Source organism: Nymphaea colorata, chromosome 10 (genome assembly GCF_008831285.2).
Source record: "Nymphaea colorata isolate Beijing-Zhang1983 chromosome 10, ASM883128v2, whole genome shotgun sequence".
NCBI classification, from domain to species: domain Eukaryota; kingdom Viridiplantae; phylum Streptophyta; class Magnoliopsida; order Nymphaeales; family Nymphaeaceae; genus Nymphaea; species Nymphaea colorata.
The window spans coordinates 22,513,113-22,535,683 of record NC_045147.1 but is presented as its reverse complement, the minus strand read 5'-3'; the positions used below and the strand labels follow the sequence as shown (position 1 = coordinate 22,535,683).

Sequence of the window (22,571 nt, the reverse complement as noted above, 5' to 3'; positions counted from 1 at the left end):
AACTCGTTGCGCCTCTTCCAAGTCAAATTTTTTGCCACAAACTATGCATTAAAATGATAATTAAAGTAGGTACTTAGTTTGAAATAAATGACCTTCTAGAAGAACATCAAAAAGCATGCTTCAGATGGAAGCACTTACAAAGAGAGAAAGGGACATAAAGAAGCCTAAAATCGACAATACTTGGAGAATATACTGCTGTAACAAACCAAATAAACAGTAGATATTGTAGCCAAGTGGTTAACACATATCACCAAAGTTGTAACCAACATAAACCATGTTGAAAAGTAGAATAAAAACAAACAAATTGGTAATGAAAATGGCAGCTACAAATTACAGATGGTGGACGCACCAGGGAAAGCTAGCAGAATCTACCAGAAAAGCAATTTCATATCAAGCAACGGTGATGAATTCAGACACCAGCAGATATAGCAGCCCATGACGATAAAAGAAAGAGAAGCTCTGTTTGTTGAACTCACCAAATAACTAAGAAATAACATCACCAAGCAAACAACTAAATGATGTGTCACTTATCAAACTGCAAGGCATTGTATCATTAACCACATCGGAAGCGGAAGATGGCCATGCAGCAAATCTGTTTCTTTTTTTTTTATCACCCAAAAAAAACGAATGGATGACAAATCGTCATCCAAATGCAATATAGCTGTATACAGTGGATTCTGATTCATGCAATCTAGTGATTCAATAAAACGCATAACTTCCATTTCAACTACTTTTGCAGTCTTCACACGCAACTTGTAGCCATATATGCAAACAAGAGCCACATGTGGTCTGGTGTGGGCAATTGCCCACATGAGCCCTACAAAATATCTTTATTTTTACATTGTAGCCTTTAAATATTTGACTATTTATATATAGTGGTGCCTCTCCAAACATGAAAGTTTTAGATTATTGACCCTCCAGTTAAAATTTCGGGCTTCGCCACAATGTGTGTGGCTGTGTGTCCAACCAATCCCGATTTGGGACTGGCTTACTCTTTTCCTTTTTAACATTCTCTACTCATTTTTTCTGTAATCTACCCTATGGATTGATATTTATATTTGGAACACTATAAATCTATAAAAAATGACATTTTTTAAATGTGTAGATAATGTTTGATAAGATTTTAAAATCAATATTCTGATCTTTTTTATTCTAAAACTCATCATACACGTCACAGATCCCATCTGCATGATTGCTTTTGAGAAAACCATTAACAATGTTTGGTCTAGTCAGACCAGCCCCAGAATAGGAACTGGTTACATATATAAATCAGTTCGTTCTTTGCATTGCACTGAATATCCATTAATCTCCAGAATCGCAGAGTCGCTGAAATTCCCTGGGGATCTACCAGAAAAGGATAAAGGAAGTTCTAAATCAAGAAAATTAAGAAAGTTGAACTGCCAGGGAAAAAGCGATACAACTGCGAAATCAATAACATCAAGAAAATTCGCAAGGAATAACTTCATTTCATATACCACTAACAGCTTAAAAGCACAACAACAATAGCAGAAGCCACGTCCTCTAAGACGAGCTGTAGAGAGATGGGAGGGTGCAAGTTCAGGAGTCTCAAACGTGTATCCTTCAGACCAAGAAGCTCTAGAATCATAAGGAATCAGCACATAAGAACAGAATCTACCGATCAAAAGCTGGGCGTTAAAACTAAATTTTAAGGAAGGAAGATTTTCTACGTCAGCCCATGCAAATAATCAATTCTTTCAACAACGCTGCTTTCATTGCAGACGCCTGATCCAAGAATATTCACTCGATTCACTCGAGCTTCTTACACCATCCGCATAGAAAGGGAAAATTGAAAAGGACAACCCTATAATGCTCTGTTCTAATGGGCGTGAAAATATTTCAGTAAAAACAGAAACAAGAATTCAATGCCATGGAAAGTCCAATAAATCCAACGCAAAACTCAACAAAAAAGAACGATAACAGTAGAAATGAAGGTAGGCAAGATATCAAATGAAGAAATTAGAGAATCCCTGTGTAAACTTGAATATCGATCCAAAGAGGAACTCTTGCGGTCACAAACGGGTTGCCCACCCGATTAACTTAACCTCAATTTATTAGTTTACCTATCGAATTATTTCCCCCAAAAAAGAAAAAAAAAGAACGAGAACGGAAAATGGAGGAGACTCAAACCATGACGCTCGCATCAATAAGGCTCCATCTCATTGGAAATGAAAATCCCAGAAGTTCTCTTTCCAGCCGTCAACAATGAATTCGAAGAGGTTGAGCCAACAAAATCGCCGCATAGAGTATACTTTTATGGTCTAAGACATAGATGAACATAAGTTCCTAATTAACAGCTCGTTTGGATCAGACCGATCAGATTTTCCATCGGATTCAACATGCTCACCTTTAACAGCTTCGTTCGGATAACTCTAAAATTAGGTCCAGGTCCTAATTTTAGCGTCAAAACGAGTTTCTCTATCCTGATTTTATCATCAAACAAAGTTCTGCAACAATTTATTCCGAACCAAACCCAAATACTTGACCTATTGTAAGGACGCATGATCTATATGTTATGTTTTTGGTAGAACAAAATTCAGGTCGTCCGGCGAGAGTCAAGGAAGGTGAAAATCTAATGTATCATGATCTTACATTGACACGGCTTCCAAAGTTAATACGTGCGGCCTTAGGGGAGTTGAAATCAAGTCGTCCGGCGAGAGTCAAGAAAAAGGTGAACTAAAAGTTAATATATCTCTTTTCCAAGAGAAACAAATCAGAGGGGCAACTTTGTCATTTAATGAGGACACCTTTTTTTCACATTCTATTTTTTACATTTATAGGGAGACTACTATTTTAGCGGGAAGAGCATTTTAGTTATTTTTATTTTAATCCCTAGTGTATACAAGTAATCAAGGTGGATTATTTTTTATATCATTCCACTAATGTAAGTGAAATACTTAAACAGCCAGCAACATATGATATAACTAATGACATGTGACAAAGCTTCATCATCTTAGTTATTTTTTGCACCTGCGATGGTAACATAACATATTATTAAATCAAAACTGTCTTTTAATATGTAAGAGTCCAAAATTTTAAGCATATCTTGTTATTGCATGAAAACTTGAGAGTGCATTTTGGTAAGATATCAAAATCGAAAGACACACAAATCTTGCTTAACTGGACCAGTATCTGTAGACGACCCGTTGTATCGTTCCGGTCGGTGGACGGGCGGGATTGCCTGGTCGATCGTCCTCTCTGCGGGGGACTGAGGACTAAATCGTCATAAAGAGAAGGTCCACGAGCTTCCTCCCTCGCCCCTTCCCGCGCTTACCAAACGGGCCAACTCAGGGAGGATCTGGTAAGTTCAAATGTGAACCCTGTGTCCGATTCAACCCTAATCTCCAAACCACTGAAAAGAGGGAAAAAGGAAGAAAAATCTCCGGAATTTAGAGGGAAAGAGCAATTGAAAGAAGACGGATTGTGGATCAATGGGGATCACGGAGTCGTGGTTGCAGAAGCACCATGAATCCTTTGTGAAGGCAACAATGCACCCTTTCATCCTAAGCATCAAGCAAGGCACCATAAACCCTTCGTCATTCAAGACTTGGCTCGTAATTTATCAGAAACCTATAGTTCTGGTTTTTATGTTATTCTCTACATTGTTCCTCCAGAGAAAATCCTTACCCAAGTTTTTTAATTATAGTATTTCTTTCTTAGAGTGCAGTTTTTCCCTTTAGACTGTAAGCTATTCTTTTTTGGTGAATTTTAGGCATTTTGTTCATCTTCTTGCTCCAACACTGCATTTTGGACGTAATTTCTTGACGATGGTTATCATATTTAAACTTATTCTTCTTGTGGGTTGGTGGCTGCTTAAACCCTACTCTTTCTATGTTCAATTGCATTTTCGTTGATGATGGGCTGATTGGTCAAAATCTTTTTTACGCTTTTACCATTGACTTAGATCCTCCCTGAATTCTTTTTGCCTGTTTTTCATTCTGTTCCTTTATCTTATAAGATTAATCCTACCTTCGGGTTGGAGTTGCTTAATTTCGTTCTGAATGTTCTGCCTGCTGCGTTGTACGCTATAGCTTCAATTTTAGTTATTTAGATTAGCCTATAGCTTTTCTTTGTAATGTATTTCCGATGTTTGTCCCTCCTGCTTGCTCTAATCTACTTTTTTCGATGTAATTGTCATTTTCGTGCACTCTTCTTGGTTGTGAATATTCTACCTGTCATTGTATGATCAATAACCTTTATCTTTATTGAGTTCTCAATGTTTATTTGGAAATGATTTATTGGTGTTGGTCATCATTTTTATGCTTATTCTTCTTATTGATGGTTGCTTAAACCTGACCTTAGGCTTGATTCTTAAGTTCGAGGATGACTTCTAAATTTAGTTGTTTCCATCACATTATTCTGAACATTGGTAAATGCCGAATTCTACCTCAGAATTCTGCTTGCTTGTGTATGTTCTAGTGCTAGCTCTACATCTCATGTGGAATGTTTTGAGAGTGATCTCCATGTTTATTGCTATTCTCCTTGCTCATGTTTAGAATCGGTTCTTGATGGTTGGCATTATATAGGCACAAGACTACATATTTGTTAGGGAATTTGTTCCTTTTGTGGCCAGTGTGCTTCTAAAAGCATGCAAACAAGTAGGTGATCCAGATGGTTGTGAGATGGAGACTATACTGGGTGGTTTGGCCTCTCTCCATGATGAGATCTCGTGGTTTAAGAAGGAAGCATCCAAATGGGATGTTTCAATTTCCGGTATTGTTGCTCAAGAGCCAAACAGAGAGTATTGCAGGTAATTTGTGTCTAGTTACTGCTGATCTATAATTAGTGTTTACTTCAAATGGCAATAGCTGCATGATTAAGGTGTGTGGCAGATTTTTTTGCAACTAAGGAGAAGATATAATTAATATGGTTAGATTACAAGTTCCTTTGTTTTTCATATACTGGCACCTTTTCATCGTCCTTTTGGCATATGAGCATGTAGGTCATTTTACTTTTCCTTGTTGAAGTAGGATAATGTTCCAAGAATTTATTGTTTTCAAGGCTTTCTCATAGTTTTCTTCCATTTTTGTTACAACTTGTTGCCCAAGTGGACCTTTGTAACCAATCATTCAAGTATTTCATTTTATATAAAACCTCAAAGAAATGTAATTTGTTAAAATGAAAAATCTACTGGGCATTTAGCTATAACGTCTGTTACCTTTTTCACCATTTTACTCTTCGTCTGATTTTCAGTAGAGTTCAGCTTTTAAAAAAGACCAATAAATTGATCTGTGGTGTTGTGTTTCTACGTTTGGACTTCCACTAATTTGGAGTCCAATTCCATTAGCTTCCTCCATGTCAACAGGGGATATAACATTTCGGAATTGCATCTTATGTACATTGATTGCCTGAATACAGAAACAATACATGTACTATAGGCCTGTTTAGAAGTTTACTCCAATATCTTTTCTCAAATTATTGTTCCTTCTTCATTGTTTTGTTTGGGGTCTCTGTCTGACATAATGGCTGTTAATGTGTAAGATTTAGAGGAGATCAGATGCCATGAAAATGACTGGTAATAGATGACACTGCATACAGCTTCGTCAAAATTTGGGAAGTAAATTCGTTGCTACAAAAATCCATCTGATGATCCTCATGCAATGTCAAGGGAAAAATATAGTATCTATCAATAAATTCATGATACTGTGTGTCTCCGTGTGAATATATATATATATATATGTGTGTGTGTGTGTGTGCGTTATTATTTATATATTTTTGTAATTTGTACTTTTTTAAAACTTATCCAGTATTTTCCCTGAATAAAATATCCCTTAACTTCAGTATTTCTTCCTATCAAGAAATATAAGTTGCAATAGTTCATTACATTTTGTGGAATTGTAGTTCAGTGGAGTCATAAAAGTTGGTGAAACTTGAAAGGTAAGTGCACCCTGCTGCACCAATGAAGATGCAGATATGAGGATTATTTGAGTACTCACTTTTGTCAGTGGGCATGAGATCTTTTTGTTGAGAAAATGTCCTCTCTGTTTCAATCCTTATACTCATTATTGGATACTTAACTTTTTTCTGTTTTGTCTGGTAAAATGTGGCATTCTGTAATTGATTCTCTGCTGAAGCTGTCTGTCCAGGTTCAGTAGTTTTGATTTTCTAATATTGGCGTCAGCTCAAGCAAATGCATATTGATAAATTTTGCTGTGATAGATGAGCGCATGTCGTTTACTTTTATAATCTATAATGGCTGTAAATAAGCATTTCCTTAATTCGTTTTTTTGGTAAACTGATCACATCCTGTTTTTGTTGTTTAGATTTTTAGGAAACTTGATGCAACCAGAGGTGGATTATGCTGCATGTATTACGGCATTTTGGGCCATTGAGATGGTGTATCAAACAAGTTTCGAGCTGTGTTTGGAACCTGGCTCAAAGACCCCAGCTGACTTGCTTGAAACGTGCCAGCGATGGGGAAACAGCAGTTTCAAGCATTACTGCAGTTCCCTTCAGTCCATTGCCGATCACTGTCTAGAGAAGGCAGAGGAGGATGTTTTGAGGGAAGCTGAAGAAGCATTTGTAAGAGTTCTTCATAATGAAGTTGGGTTTTGGAACATGAGTTACGGTGATGCTCAAACTTCTTGATGAAGGTCGACCATTAAGAGAATGATCATGATGACGACGTCTATGATGATGGTGATGCTTTTGCTGCTTCTGCTGGTGATGAGCCCTGTGGTTAAGTTGTTACGAAGTTCGTAGCTGTGCAGAGTAAAAATGTCACCTGGTTAATGAAAATGTGTCTGCACCCTGTTGAGCATTCGCATCTTCAGTTTTAGGAGACTTGGCAGCGAAGGAAGAAGAAGAAGAAGCCTTTATGGAATTACAACCATTTGTTGCGAAGTCTTATAAAGCCAGACAATGAGAAGATACAATGACATGTTCTGAAAACACCACTTCCTGTCATATTATTAACATGTCAAAGAACAGCTTTGTCTACATTTAGATATTTAATTTTGAGAAATTTATGAATAGCACTTTTTTTGCTTATTTATAGATAACCACCTAATGTCTGAGAAATCACGAGCAACTGCCTAAACTTACATAATAATTAAGATAAACATTGCATGAACAGAAAATGTTCAATATATTTGAGAAAACTGCTTTAGTTGATAAAAAATGATAATTTCCTCAAAAAAGAAATTTACAAATCACCGTTTTTTTAAGTCGATCTTTCAACGAATGCACATTTCTCGCACGCTTATTTTCAATACGTTTTTTTTTCCAGACAACCGTACCCAAAAAAATTATGAAATCGTGCTAAGGCAGCCAAAAAAATGTGGATTGTGGTAAATATTTAAAGATAATAAGTAAAGTAAAATGGCTTCTTAAATATATTTTAATATTTTCCATGTATGAAGCTTATGTTTGTCGATTGCTTTATAAATTTAGGCTGTTAATTGTATCTTACCAAACTTTAGGCAGTTCTTTGTGAAAATACCAAAGAATGAGTAATTTTGCATGTAACTTAAACCATCCACTCTAGTCAGACATCTGTTGGATTCTGTAAAAGGAAAGATGGTACCAAATCCAAATTTGATTACAGATCAAATTTCAGACTCTCTTATAAACTCGAATTAATCATATCCAAATTTGGATTGAAATCTCGGATAAACATCAGAACCATAAACATATATGTAGCAGGTTATATGTTCGGCCGTGAACTTAGGGCCCCATGTTAGGGGAGTTCCCGTGCACGTCACGTCTAAGAATATCATGATATTTCTAAACTAATACAGATATTTGCCAAGTGCATCTACACAACATGATCTATATGAGGGCTATGAGCTTGTGGCTAAGGGCTGAGCTTGTCTTTAAGCTCCCATAGGATTCTTTGCGTCCATGAAGAAGATTCATTCTGGAAATTTGTGGTCTGAGTCACAAGGAGGAATCAACTTGGATTCTGAAAGCTTCAGCCTTGTTGCTCCTCCCTAGCTCCTGGCCATGATAATTCTTTTCCACACCAAAAAAGGATAATGTCAAAATTATGATAACAGATATTTTACAAGGAAAAAATGAAAATTCCATTTAGGTACTTGTATATTAGCTATAATCTCGTATCTAAGCCTCCCTATTTTTTCTTTTCTCTAATAGGTGTTGCCATGCCATGTATGTGCCCAAGTTGAATGAAATGATAATACTAGCTGAGTTACATAGGAACACTAATTTGAAACTCAAAACGACAACTTAAATTTTCACATGTTCCAAGATGATATGCCCCAGTTCAGTTCGGCTCGGCAGTTGCTAGCAAAAATGAAGCTATGGAAGCCTGTTTTTTTATATTGTGATAAAGGGAGACTCTAAATATAAGTTTTTTTAATAATTTTTTATTTTTCCCAATCCATGCAAAATATTTTAACTATGTTTAAAATTTTAAAAATAAAAAATATAAGACGATACGCGCCCATACCGAGCGATGCGAACACATTGTATCAGTTGGGCCGATATCATTCTTACAGTTGGGCAACCAAACCTAGAGAAAAATCAAGTTGCCAAGCAAACGTGGCATCATATTATTTGGCAACAACTGATAAGAATTGTGTGTCTCCAAAAGACTGCGCTCATAACCATATCTCCTTTTTATTCCCTGCTGCTTGGAGCTTCTAGCCTTGCTTGACTACCGATTTGAAGGCACAACAAGGAAGAGGGAGGAAAAGGAGCAACAATGGCGGCCACCATAACCAGTGTTACTCTCCCAAACACCAGGTGGGCAGCTCCTAAGCCAGAGGTTCAGAGGCTTCACGCTCTCGCCACCGTGAATTTTCCCCTGAGAATGAGCGCTAGGAGGTTGGCCTTGCATGTTAGGGCTACACCGCCCCAGCAGCAGAACATATCCGACGCGGTGCAGGAGAGCATCAAGCACGCGCAGGAAGCCTGCGCCGGCGACCCGGCGAGCGGCGAGTGCGTCGCCGCCTGGGACGAGGTGGAGGAACTCAGCGCCGCCGCGAGCGACGCGCGCCAGAAGCAGAAGGAGATCGACGCAGATCCACTGGAGGCATTCTGCAAGGACAATCCTTCGACCGAGGAGTGCCGCACATATGAGGACTGAGAGTTGGTTGGTCGTGTTGGGCATGTCGATGCAGTTTATCACTCTAGATGAAAAATGATAATATATTTTTTTCTCTCTCTCTCCCTCCCTCTAGTTACCGTTTACTTTTGCTTTTCCACAATTATGGGATCGTCATTGCCTATCAATAAATTATGGTGCACAAGGCAATAAATAGTAAGCAGCAGTAGTTTGAACTTCATATATTTGTACCATTAATTTGTATATCTGATAGGTTAATATACTTCTGTTTTATGTGAAAAGCCATCTTTTGAATAGTTTAAAGCTCAGATCTAAAAGGGCTAAAATATTCATCATAGGACAGGATTGTGATTCTAGATCTTCAGTCATGCAGAGAACCTTCTCGATTTTAGGATCAGTTCATGCCGCTATTCGTCGTGCTATATGAACAGCATGTATTGATGAAGAAGGTCAGGTTGCCGGCAGAAGTATCCGTACCGTTATTGAAAAGAACCAACTTGTGCTTATTTCACGCCAACAGGAGAAACACCTAAATTCTGAAAAATCAAAACTCCCCACAAAAATTTATTTAAGAACCTTCCATGAAAAGGCGCATGTTTTTTTACAGTTAAATGCTTCTTCCTCTCTCTCCCCAATTCATAATGATAACGTAAGTAGAACTCAGATGGTTTGGATTTGTTTCCCAAGGTCGAACTGTAAATCTAGCATAATATACTTTGATTAGATTAGATGCTTTCCTTCAGTTAGGAGCAAAAACTTATCTCCACAGTCCGAATTCGATTATCTCAGAGAAGACATTAAGAGAATATTTAATCAAGACTATTCAGTTAAATCTTACGGATTTCGCCAGAGACACAAACCTGATAAAAAGAGATCTTTGACAGTGCAAATGTCTGTGGTTGCAACGCATGCACACACACACACACTCACACACACAAACAAAGGGAGCAGACTGATTTAGTAAAAACCAGACCAGCCAAAACTGATTCAGTAAGCCCTCTAATCAGGTATTAACAAATCGAATCCCGGCCCGGCTACTGCACCTGCAGCTAAGACGTTCTGCCTTCCGTGGCAAACAAAATATATTCTGAACAATAAAGCATTGCCAATCAAAAGATATTACTACTGTTTAATTATGCGCAGTTAGCTCTTTTACTGATGCTATGTGCATATTTTAGTGTCCTGTGATTTGAAAATTTTAACTATTTTTGTCTCTTATTTTCTAACTTTAAAAACGCTTAGGATCCTAATTGCTCAAACAGAAGAACTAACTGACTGAGCGATGGAAGAAATAAAGGGTAGCTATTTCATCTAAGAGAAGAAGATGACTGAGATTTCCCAGCAGCTCAGTCTTTATTTATCTCTTTGGCTTCACGCATACTAGAGTACGCAGAGGACGGCTGTCTGCTTTCAAGGGCACGGTAGATCCAATACCACCAACCAAAGTAAACCCACAGAGAACCGTTGCTTTCTCAATCCCCCTACTTCCACACTGAGCTCAGGCCCCTAGACTGGCAGATCTTAACTTACCCTTGCAGCTTCGGTTCCACCTCTGCAAAGGACTAGAAATGAAGACATTATATCTTTTAACCGGCCCCAATTGTGTTCCATGCTCATTTTTTTCTAGTACCATCTTCCTCATCAATCATGATGCATCCACATCTAAATTATTGAAATGAACAAAATCTTGTGCAAAGCTGCTTAACAAAAATATTACATGCCTATGGAACCAGATTTAACTGTCTAAAAAACCAGCCAGTTAACCAGAAAGTTTCCTGGGCAGGTAAACTCAACTCTTTCACTGCCCAAGACAATGCAGTATCCAGATCGTTTTTAAACTGGAAAGGAATTGAAATCTCTTATTGCAAAACGCATCACTTTGGTTTCGAGTTCATCCTGTTGGACGTCAGCATGAGCAAGTTCTGGGTTCAGTTCCTTGTTTAACCATGGATATTGCAGTTTAGCAACAGCAATTTTTTGCTCTTACTCTTTATAATGCTTAGATGGTCTCAAAGCTAATCTTTTGCAAACTTCTTTCATACGTTAGGTGAGAAATTGGCAAACTAATATCCGGTACTTGATCATGAGGGCAATCTTTGCCATAAGGTTCAAGAGAAATTATGGTCTGCCACAAGAATTACTCGCATATCTGAAGAGAATCTTAGAGAATTTTTATACCAGGCCCTTCCTCACTATCAATAAATTTACAGCAAGACTTATGCCACGTAGGAGTTGAGATCTTGAGCACTCACAGAAAAGAATATCTGAGAGTTTGTAGCGCACTATTTAAAGAACAGAAGCAGTTCATCTCCTTAATGGCGTAGGTCATGCTTGGTCAGTCATTTAGTTGTTTATTAGCTTACATGCAAACGGCACAGGTACAACTCATTGACACACAAACGATGATAAGCGTCGGTAGAAATAAAGAAGAATAGACTAGTATATCAAGAACATAGAGAAAACCATATGTTCCATAACGCTTGATTTTTCTATCGATAATGGTGATGTTGGACTCCCAAAAGTCTTTCCAGTATGACAAGAGCGTAGAACTAAAATATGGGAACTGCAGTTGCAAGTAATAAATTGCCTTAAGAAACAGACAAATGAACCATAACAGAAAGGCATATTCTTATAGATTATCCCATCCTCTTCATGATAAGAATGCTTTCGGCTGTAGTCGATGCTAAATGAACTAAATCAAGAACCTCCGTAGGCAATGGAAACCAAAAGAAACAATAAACAAAGTCAACCAACAAGACATCGACAATGTATAAAACGATAACAACCAACAATATATTGATAACCTACAGAAATTTGGAAATTGTGAAACCCAGTTAATATCTGGGTAGTTTCTAGATAAGAAGCCATCTTCCGCCTAAAACAACAAATATTATCCCTTTAATACATAATCTGAAACAGAGAACACTGCTTCTGAATAGACTGTCAGCAACCCACTAAACCATTCTTGTTTCATAATGAGTTGTAATTAGAAAATTACATCTGTACTGGACAATAGAAAATGGTACCTTAGGATCAATTTCCATAAGATCGATCCCACATTAGGCCCTTATGAGAAACAGAGTCGTTAAACATGGTTTCGGACCTGTTTTAAGGATCGAAACTAGCTTCAGAAAACCACTTCCAAAAACTTGTTTTGATGGGAAAACTAAATTCCTGGCTTACAATAGGTAAACTGTACATTTCCGTGCCATTGAAGCATTTTTAGATGTGAAACTTCAACAGGTCATAATGTGACAGAATCTAGTAAGAAAAAGTGCAAGACTTTTCATTCAATGAATTTGATCTAAAGCATGCTTTTCAAAAAATAGACAACAATAAGTAGATATAACAAAATTCCTGCAATCGTGAGGTCTAGAGGGCCTATACACAGTTTGAAAGTTGAAGACCCTGGATCAAGTCACAACTTTGCCATTCTCCTTCTCTGGTTTTTCTAGTGTTGTCTTAGCGAGGCTGGGTGGTTGGGCTCACTCTCATCATCCTGCAAAAGTGGTGAAGATACAGATCATGTAGCAAGAGGCATTTTTCAAAGCCGTCCTTTCTCCCTCTCTCATTGCACAAAATTTGATAGTAAAAAGTTTTAAGCTATTTTCGTTTTCTTGTCAGTAAACTGCAATATTAAGCAGAGCTAGTAAAACGCCTGCCATTATGCCTGTGGAGAGGCAATACGGCCCTGCACTCGTCTATGTACAAAGCCACATCCTGAGGAAAGCATTTCACACGCACTCTCTCTCTCTCGGTCTCTCTCTCTCCCCCCTGACACACACGCAGTAATTTATTTTGTTTTTAGTTTCTCATACAGGGAACTCTTTTATTTCTCATACTGGGAAACTGCATCTAGCAGTCCCTCTCTCTCTCTCTCTCTCTCTCTCTCACACACACACACATATGCATATAGCTTTTTAAATTTCTTGGTTCTTATACAGTGAAAATGCATTAATAAATAAGAGTTAATTTCCGCTGGTGTAAAACCCCGAGGCCATGCCCACGCTGCCAGGGAAACCCCAATTCTTCCAACCTTAACGTGACCCTCTCTTCCTTCGCTCGAAGGGAAAAATCATGGAAGATCCTAAACAAAAAGTCGTGTAGCATCTTGAAAAGCATGGTACTGCATCTCATTTTTCCAGAAGTATGTGGAAACTTCACTTAATTGATTAGTTTCAGGGAAAGACTTGATATAATCTGGCAATTCATACATCTACCAACCTACAAGGGTTCCTTAAATGTCCCAAGAATATTTCTCAAGTTCAACCAACAACAGCGAAGCACCAAAGAAACTCATCAACAGCGTTATTGTTCATGAGGATTTTAGATTTATCATAGGTCGCTTACAAATCCCCCTCCAGAAAATAAGGATACGATGAAAACAACCATAAGCCATGGATGACGATTGGCCACGACAGAAAAGCAGTACTTAATAATTTGCTCCATTTTGAACATAAACAGAAACACCACACCCCATTTCATAGCAACATTCATGAACCAGCGCAGAGCTTACATTCTCGTGCCTCACATCAACCAATGACAACGAAAACACAAAGAAAGGAATCAGAGAGGCAACTACTCATACAAACTCAGAGAGGCAACTACTCATACAAACTCAGCAGAACCGAGATGAGAAGTTAACAAGTTTTTACTCTCCTGAGCAACAACCGATCAGTATTGCAACATGTCGGCAGATGCAAAAATAGGCTGAGGCGGGCAAGGCAGCTGCCATGGCTTCAAAAGCGGGTCCGGAATCTCCGGGATGTCCATGGCCATTCCACTGAAATCTTCCAAGAAATGAAGCACAGAGTTCAAATATTGGAGCCTCTCAGTCAGCTCATTGACCTGAGCTCGCAAAACGGCATTCTCGCCGTCGATTCCCTGATACTGTTGCGCTGCCGCATCAATCCTTGATACCATCTGGTTATTTTCAGTCTGGAGGCGGGTCACTTGGCCTAACAGTTCATCCAAGTGCTGTTGCTTCCTCATCCTAGACCGCCTAGCCGACTCCCGATTTGAGATCATTCGTTTACGCTTCCTTTCATCGACTACAGAATGGGGATCTCCCTCTGATCCAGAACTGCTCTGCACATGACTAGCTACTAGCGCAGGGGGTGAAGGGGGTGATGATGCCGCAGCTGTCGCTGCGTCCGTGGCGTTGAATTGCAACGGGGAAGACATGGCTCTTATTTACAAGAATCTCAAACAACAAGGACTAAGGAGTAAATTGCAGAATCAACGGCTAAAAAAAAAGAAGGAAAATTCAAGCGGAGAGAAACGGTAAGTCAGTTCAAGAGAACACGTAGAACCAGTAGAGAAAGACAACAGAGAAGGACTGAAGCAGAGGTATCCAGCGGAAGTGAACTGAGCAGCTCATAAAGGCCAGGAAGAAGTTACTGCTTCAAAGCCTGATCCGAGAAACATCAAGAAACCTGCCCAAGGTAAGAAATGAAGCACTAATCAGCATACAAGTTCTTGAAAAAAAAATAGCCACGAAGAAATCCAAGCAACATATGTAAGCCCATCCCTAAAACCACAAACTGGAAATGTGGCTTCACAATGAAAGGAGCTACCAGGAAACAGAAAAAACAAAACGAAGAGAGCGACCAAGATCCGAAATAGAAGATGAATCGCACCCTGGCACCAATTGTTCGCTGGAGATATTGTACATTATAAAGAAACGAGCACGAAAAAACAAAATGCAGCCGGATTTGTCAGGCTATACAGGCCATCAAAGGTTGAAATTGCCAACTAAAGATTAATCAACCCATCAAAGAGGCACCATAATCAGAAAGCCAACAAAAAAGAGTAATCAGTACGTTGTAACAACGAATTAGACTAATACGCGAAGCAAAAAACCACACCAAAAGGGGCTTTCTCAAAATATTTTACAGAACCATGGCATGGAAGCTTCAAATGGCGTTGTCTCCTAAAATCCCTCACAGAGAGAACCACCAACAAATCCAAAAAAGAGTTGGAGAACATCAGCAACGAAAAAACCAAGAATCAGGGCATTGGGTTCCCCAACCCCTCAAAAGAAAAAACTAACAAAAAGCACAAACCACAAAAACAAAGAAAAAGAAAAGAAGAAAAGGAAGGGAAAAAAAGAAACTTACCCGAAGGAACAACCAGAAAGGGAAGCAACACCAAGGAGAACAAAGCAAAGCAGATCAAAAGTTGGGGGAAAGAAGGCCGCAATGGTTCCGAAAGGGGCTATTTATAGATGCTGGGCAGGAGGAAAACTCAATTTTAAATTATTTTCTTTTTCTCTTTTTGGTTGGGAGGAAGCACGAAGGAATCTGCTTCTTCGGGGAGGCTGATGGCTGCCAACTACAAATATTTATTGATAAAATAATGGAAGGGGGGAGAAAAAAGCAAGGACACATCCGAAATCGTGTCTAAACCGTCCACCGCACATGCAGAGGCGTGAGTAAAAGGCCCGCAATTTCATTATACAACCTGGAGCAAAACAGAAGACGAAGAAAATGACACGGCGTCTCAAAAAGTTAGCAAATTTGTCTTCCTTCCTTGCTTTTTTAACCGCTTGCAGGTTTTTTTTTTTTCCATCATGGGGGAGATTACGCCGTCTCTTAAATCGCATTTCTAAGATGATCTACAATCTGCACCGCTCATTGATATCGGTATTTGAAAAGATCCTTACTCCATAACTTTCTTTATCTGTATATATGTTTGTATCAGATTATTTGTGTATGCAAAGTTGATCATAAATTTACGTTTTTTTTATCAAAAATATATTTTAATTATCTGAAGTTTTTGCTGTTATAGGTACTCTATTGCTGGATTTGCTACGGGTGCAAGGTCTGCCGAGTTACCCAGTATTGTTTTTTCATATAAATTAAGTTTATTTCAAGTTTTTTTTTTTAAGTATAGTTGGTCGAATTGACGGCCCATAGTTGGTCGAATTGGACGGCCGATGAAAGTTAGATTGTCAAATTGATGTAGACGTTACTTATTTGGACTGCGAACGATAGATGTGTGACAAGTCCAAATCCACGCAGCAGCAAATGGAATTTAGAATCCAGCTTAGACTTAGGAGTCATTTTTTGTAAAACGGATCTGATTTCAAGTATTATTTACTTGTATTTTGGATTTGTATTTATTGAAATTGGCATCACAATTGAACCAAAATTGCATATAGAATTGGAGGTGAGACTATCTAACTTTGTCACCTCTACTTTGTTGTTGATGAAAATAGTGTCTTCCTTTTTTTTTTTTCACAGAAGAGAAACAACTTTTTCTTTTGGGAAAAAAAAGAACATGTTTCATGGCAAAAACCAATTCTTCTCGCGCGTTTGTATCCGTTTTTCAAATGCCTCATAAACATTTAACGTTTCCGTCAGCAGAGGCCCCCCCGCACTTAACGAACGAGTTAAAAATTGTGCTTTCCCAAGTGAAAGGTGAATGTACTTCCTATTAGGAAGATTTGATATTCTCATTGGATTGTAGGTCAACTATCTAGTTGATGATCATATATATATATATATATATAAGGATTCAAATATGCTAGATCTGAAAACACCATAGACTAAGTGGTTGCTATTACTCCTGTAACAATTTATTTAGTGACAAATTTTTTATCATTGGTCATTCGGTACATTTGATACGAAAGATTTGAACTTTTACTCTCATATCTCTTTCATATATATATATATATATATAATACCAACATCATTTTTTGTATTTTTATTTTGTATCATATGATCTACATTCATTAAGAGCTAAGTCACACGGATACTGGTACGATACGGGTATGGGTACGGAGATGCGGGTGCGGATACAGTAATTTTTAATTTTTTAGGATACGCGGATACGGCTAATTTTATATTATCAAATGATAAAATGAAAAAAAAAAACATTAAACTAAAACTAATAGTTCATCACAAAAAACATTAAACTATCCGCCATCTTTGCCCATGATCTGCTGCAGCTGCATAAACCCTAAAGGCACAGACCTCGTCGGGTGAAAGGGAGAAAGAAAGGTCGATAAAAAAGAAATCGGGTTTTCTTTAACGGGTTCGGATCGGGTTTGACCCAGACCCGATCCAGACGTATCCAATGAGTATTGGTATCGGGATCCAGGTATCGGAGTATAGATACGGATACGTGGGCCAAACCCAAGTATCCGTGTGACATAGATTAAGAGCCTAAGTGGAGGCCGAACTAGTTTAGACACTTCTTGTGCAGTTTGTTCTTGAGCAAACTGGGAAACCTATTTTTGTGAGCTTACACTCGCTCTATTTCACATCACCAGTCCAAAATTGTTTTTTATTACTTAAACATTTGTACTATTTGAAAGTTAATATCTATGAGTAACATTTTGAAAAAATATGACCAGGAGTATCCCCCTTTCTCCTAGCTTCAAAATTTTGAAAAGTCACCTTTTTCCAACTTTATCTTTGTAAAGGAAAATGGTTTCTCCTGTCTTCTTTTGGAGGGCATATTAGTCATTTGGCTTCAAACATTAACTTGACCTTTCCGAGTTCCCAGCAGGCCCAAGCATTTTAGGTAAGAAGGAAAAGTATTTCTCTTATCACCGGGCTAAGTGCCAAACCCATCATCCTTCTTTTTATGCATCTAGGGCCCGTTTGATGCTATAGTATGCATCTAGGGCCCGTTTGATGCTATAGAAATATAAAAAGGGAAAGAAGTTTTCAGAAATTTATTTCTAGAATTGGTGAATTGAAAACAAAATTCATATTTTCAAAACCTATTAATGTTTGATTGGATGGGATAAAGATTTCAGGCAATTTATTTCCTGCACATCAAACGCCCCCCTAAGGTACCAAGCCTATTTTCAGTGTCTTGAAATTATGTTTCTATTGTATTTTACAGTACAAGAAGTTAGTTAATGTTATGACATTTTGAAATGGAAACTAACCACCTACCGACGCTTTCTGTGCTGCCAATCTCCCAGTCCTTGCACTCAAAAATTATTAAAAAAAAAAAAACCTCACCTTGCAGCAATTTCAAGCCTTTACGGGTTGCTTAAATTTGTTTCATTATATGCACCTTTATTAACGCTGTAAATATTATATATCAAGATTTATGATAAAGAAGTCATATCCATATGTGGAATATTTCATTATTCTTAATGATGAACCACAAGCACTAAATATTTCTTTCAGGTTGAGCAAAATAGAAAATCAGGTTTGAATCTTTCATATGAATATGTATGAAACCACAGGCCTTTATCCTTGCAGCTGTCTCATTAAACCCTCTCATAAGTATTGTACGCATGATCCCACTAAATAATAAATGTTACCCTTAATTATAAGGTCGTTTCAATTAATTTGATCTTAAATGTGCTTCCGTGCTTAAAATATTATGACCTACCAAGGGGGACGAAATTATCCTTAATTCCATGCATTTTTTTTATTTTCTTAGTTTATTATGTCTGAATTTGTTGGAACTTACGATCGGCCCTACCGTCTTGACAAAGGAAGATTGGACAAATTATGCATGTGACTCCTTTTATATGAGTTATAAAGTGCATAAGCTAAGCAGCAAAGGTTGTCTCTTCCAAAAACATGGATCATCATGAAGGGAGATTTCATGGGTTCTCACAATCTCACACAATAACCAAACAGGATCGTAAAATATAAATATTTAGTGTGCAGAATTTTTGCGCTTGGGAAAAGTATCAAGAAGCAATGTTAGTAGTTGACGGGTATCTTGTTTTTTACATAGGTCTCGAAGTAGTCCTGAACCTCGACAGCAAGAAAAGGGAAGAGAAGACTATTTCCACCTCTCATTGAATCCTAATATACATTTTATTTGATACCGATATCCGGACTCCTTCTCATACCACTTCTAGAAAAACTGATTGCACATTTAGATCCACCAAATCTCAAATTCAAACATCTAAAAAACTTTGTGATTTCGTATGTGATTTTTTTTTTAAAAAAAAAAAACAACAATTTCTAAGCAGCAGCCCTCGATTAGACCTGTAAAAGTTGGGAATTATTGATGGTAATAAGGCCTTTCACTCCTGGTAAATTTATCTACCATGATGAAACAACATCTGGGTTGAGAGACTTTGTCGTCCGGCAGAATCCTAAATTGGAGTAGACATCACATGTGAACTTAGAATTGTTTTTAATAAATAACGGTGCATTAATTACAATCTAAACTCTACAAAGTCGTACTTTAAGAGATTAAACAATTTGAAAGTCTGCCACTCCACGTTCTTGCCGGTGAATGACGAACAAAGTCGGCATGTGGGTGTAACATAGCTTGTGATCTTCCCCGGATCAGGGGGAAGCTTCAAGGTAAAATCGACGATTGAAAGAGATTAAAACGTATGAGAATATAACATAAATAAAGAAAACGCAGAACAATTTCTTGAATGTGTGTGCGTGCAATTGCCATTGAGAACGTAAATATTACACTAAAATCAAGAAGCGATTAGAAAAAAATCACGTGAAATTTTGGATGTCAGATTTTTAAATCAGTAACCGACAGATGTGATAGCAACTTTTGAGAAAACACCAAGTTTGTGGGACCATTGCGGCATGGGCTGTTAATAGACCGCCGGCATTTTTTCCGGCCAGAATTGACAACAAAACTATGAACTGGATCTAAATTAAAATTCAATCAACTGAACTAAACCCTAATGTCCACTCTATAAAAAGGTTGTGTTTGATTGTCTCAATATATTTATTTTGTGTAAAAGTGGTCCTCGCTCTACTGAAAGCAATGAAGCACCTGGTGAAGGAGGAGCTCAGGACTTTGGTCACCGCAGCGTCTGAATTCATCAGCATCCAATGTGCAAAACCATTGGTGCGAAAGTTTCAGAGTTGTTGGATACAAGAATACTTTTTTACAATGAAAAACAACACTGGAAGCCCAAAAGTTTGCTAAATTGACACTACCTATCACATCGATGTGGGCAAAATTGATTAAAGAAACTCAAGACAACGATGCTTTTCGACGGTAAGAATATGAGACAGAGAGAGAGGGAGGGTCTAGAGAGAGAAAGAGGGAGAATTTTTCAAAACCACTGGGCACCAACAAGCAGTGGCCATGTGAGTTGCTCTAGATAAACCAATTATGGCAGCTGCAATTGCTTAGAAGCCCCATTTATATTGTGGCTCCACAGATCACATGTTGGGTGAAATAGCTCTAGTGGATAAGTGTATTGCCTTATACTTCCCTCCAACCAAACAAAGTGTTAAAGATACAAATCGATAAAGTGAAAGTCAGGTTCAAAGTGTCAAAATATATATATATATATATATATATATATATATATATATATATATATATATATAGAGAGAGAGAGAGAGAGAGAGAGAGAGACTTGGATTTCTTAAGGTATTCAGATGTTCTGCCCTCTCATACATGCTAAATCGGCTGGAGGATTTCAACTCCTATATATATATATATATATAAACACATGCAAAAATTCTACACTTTACGTTAATAAAAGGAAGTTAAGGAACATGATTTAAAGGTCATTCGGTAAGGAAAGGAATGTGTGCAGTCCATGCATCTGGGTATGGATGTAAAGTTCTGGACACGGTATGATTGATTGAATTTATGTGGACAAAAGGAACAGGATTTAAAGATCAACGAAAGAATTGTGTCAAGTCCATGCATCTGGGTAAGGATGTAAAGTTCTGGACACGGTTTCAAGATGTATTTGACTGATTGGGAAGAAACCAGTGAGTTTCAGAGACAAAAAGTGAAAGGAGCCATGAAAGACCTATGTGTTTAGAGCGCCATTCTATCAAAATCGCTTGAAACAATGAGTTTCAGAGGGAGCTCATAATGAAGATCATGATGATGACAAAGAAAACAGAATCTGATATCATGGGCGAGCAGCTTGCATGAATGTCTGTCAAAAAATGACAGACAACTTGCCTTTTTTATTGAGGAAAAACTCTTTCCAAGACCAAACCATCTACTGGCATGGTTTTTTTAAGTGCTTCATGTGAGGCTATGAGCCCCCTTCCAGGTCACAGAAAAGGGACCACACCATGAAAAAAATATAAATCATTGAGTGGGCGGGGTTGGTTCTGCAATCTGCGGCCTTCATCCCAACACAGTGGGCAGGGGGCAAGCTAGGGATCTAGTGGCCTCCATGGTTGATTCAATGGGCTGCCCTCATTAAGTGGGAGAAAGAAAGAAGGGCACCTACCAGTCAGAATTGGCTTTGGCGGCGGAAACTGAAGCACCATACCTGAAATAATAAAAAAAAGGTTAAAAACTTAAAAGCGTTAAAAAAAAAAAGAGTTTCTTTCCTCCTTTAACAGTTCTAGAAGGCAATGTAATGGATTTGCAGAGATTCAACTTAAAAGCATAAGCAAAGAGTCTAAAAGGCAACCTAATGGTCTAGCAGAGATTCATTTTAGAAAAAGGAAGACAATTTACTGGTGACAGATCAACTTAAAAAAGTCCAACTTTCCTTCAGAACCCTTTACAGTTCCCACCTTGCCACTTTGCCTCAACGAACCCCTTCCTTGCCACTTGCAGCAGCGGCGGCCCACGGCTTTTCTGTGTCCGGTTTTCTTTTACTGGGCATTCCTTTCTAGTGCTGCTTTTCCCCCTACCATCAGATGGGAAAAAGTGAAAACCTTCAAAACCGGAAGGCGATCAATGTTTCTGCTACTTAATGTAGATCTGACACCTATGGTGTCGAAATCTATTTTTGTTTAAATAGCGAGTCCCACAGAGTGTGCATTTCATACCAACTGTGGATGTTAGCTATTTTCTTTTGTTCCAACTGTCAAGAAAATATACTCTCAAAGTAAATTGCTAACGTGAAATACATAGGGAGCTCAGTTAAAGCAACAAGAATTCCTCCAGTACAAGTTCCTCTGCGAGTGTGTGTCTACTCACACACAAATTAATTACAGTAGGATCGCAGTTGAATGCTGGAACAAGCACAAATAAAAATTGATTCTGAAAAGGGGCTTCCTTCATTGTGCATTATCATAAACTCTATAAGCCATTATAACTTAGTGGCCACCCATATTCCCCATAGAAAAAGGACAAAAAAAAAATGCATGGTCAAAATTTGCATGATCCCACTGAAACCCATTTTTATTTTTCTTTGGACTCATTGTTATGGGTTTTAATTATTCATCAAAGAGATTATACTACCGACGATAAACTTCCTCGACAGTAAGCAATGTTCGTAAATATCGGTATCGGCGCACACTGTTTTTTTATCTCATTTTTCGACTTTTAAATTTATTTAAAATAATATATATATATATATATATATATATATATATATATATATATATATCCGGCAATTGCAGGAACTGCCTGAAATGATTGTGAGGATTGAGAGCATAGATCGAAATTGCGGCTCTTTCTTCCTGTAGGATGTTTTGGCTTATGAAGAGGCACTACGGATTAGGAGTGATCTTCAGTTTCTTTTGGGCCAATAATATTAGCAGGAACTGCACTGTTTACTTTTACTGACAGTATGCGCTGTCACAAACAATAGCACAATGTAAATTTTTTCTTTGTTGGTAGAAGCTGAGACGACAAC

The 22,571-nt window shown here is 37.9% G+C and overlaps 3 protein-coding genes across 3 annotated transcripts; 2 read left to right on the top strand and 1 right to left on the bottom strand.

Moving 5' to 3' along the window:
• The first annotated feature begins 3,152 nt into the window (after positions 1–3,152).
• LOC116262376 (bifunctional TENA-E protein) lies at positions 3,153–6,995 on the top strand. The gene is made up of 3 exons (XM_031641688.2): positions 3,153–3,572; positions 4,545–4,768; positions 6,282–6,995. Exons 1-3 carry the CDS (start codon positions 3,450–3,452, stop codon positions 6,604–6,606), a joined length of 672 nt encoding a protein of 223 aa, XP_031497548.1. The 5' UTR covers positions 3,153–3,449; the 3' UTR covers positions 6,607–6,995.
• Positions 6,996–8,614: 1,619 nt separating this feature from the next.
• On the top strand, positions 8,615–9,144 carry LOC116262379 (calvin cycle protein CP12-2, chloroplastic). Its single transcript, XM_031641693.2, has one exon. It carries the CDS (start codon positions 8,684–8,686, stop codon positions 9,065–9,067), a length of 384 nt encoding a protein of 127 aa, XP_031497553.1. The 5' UTR covers positions 8,615–8,683; the 3' UTR covers positions 9,068–9,144.
• A 4,359-nt stretch (positions 9,145–13,503) lies between these two features.
• LOC116262378 (bZIP transcription factor 53-like) lies at positions 13,504–15,374 on the bottom strand. The gene is made up of 2 exons (XM_031641692.2): positions 15,166–15,374; positions 13,504–14,481 (listed from the first exon to the last, which is right to left on the bottom strand). Exon 2 carries the CDS (start codon positions 14,228–14,230, stop codon positions 13,721–13,723), a length of 510 nt encoding a protein of 169 aa, XP_031497552.1. The 5' UTR covers positions 14,231–14,481; positions 15,166–15,374; the 3' UTR covers positions 13,504–13,720.
• Positions 15,375–22,571: the final 7,197 nt, after the last annotated feature.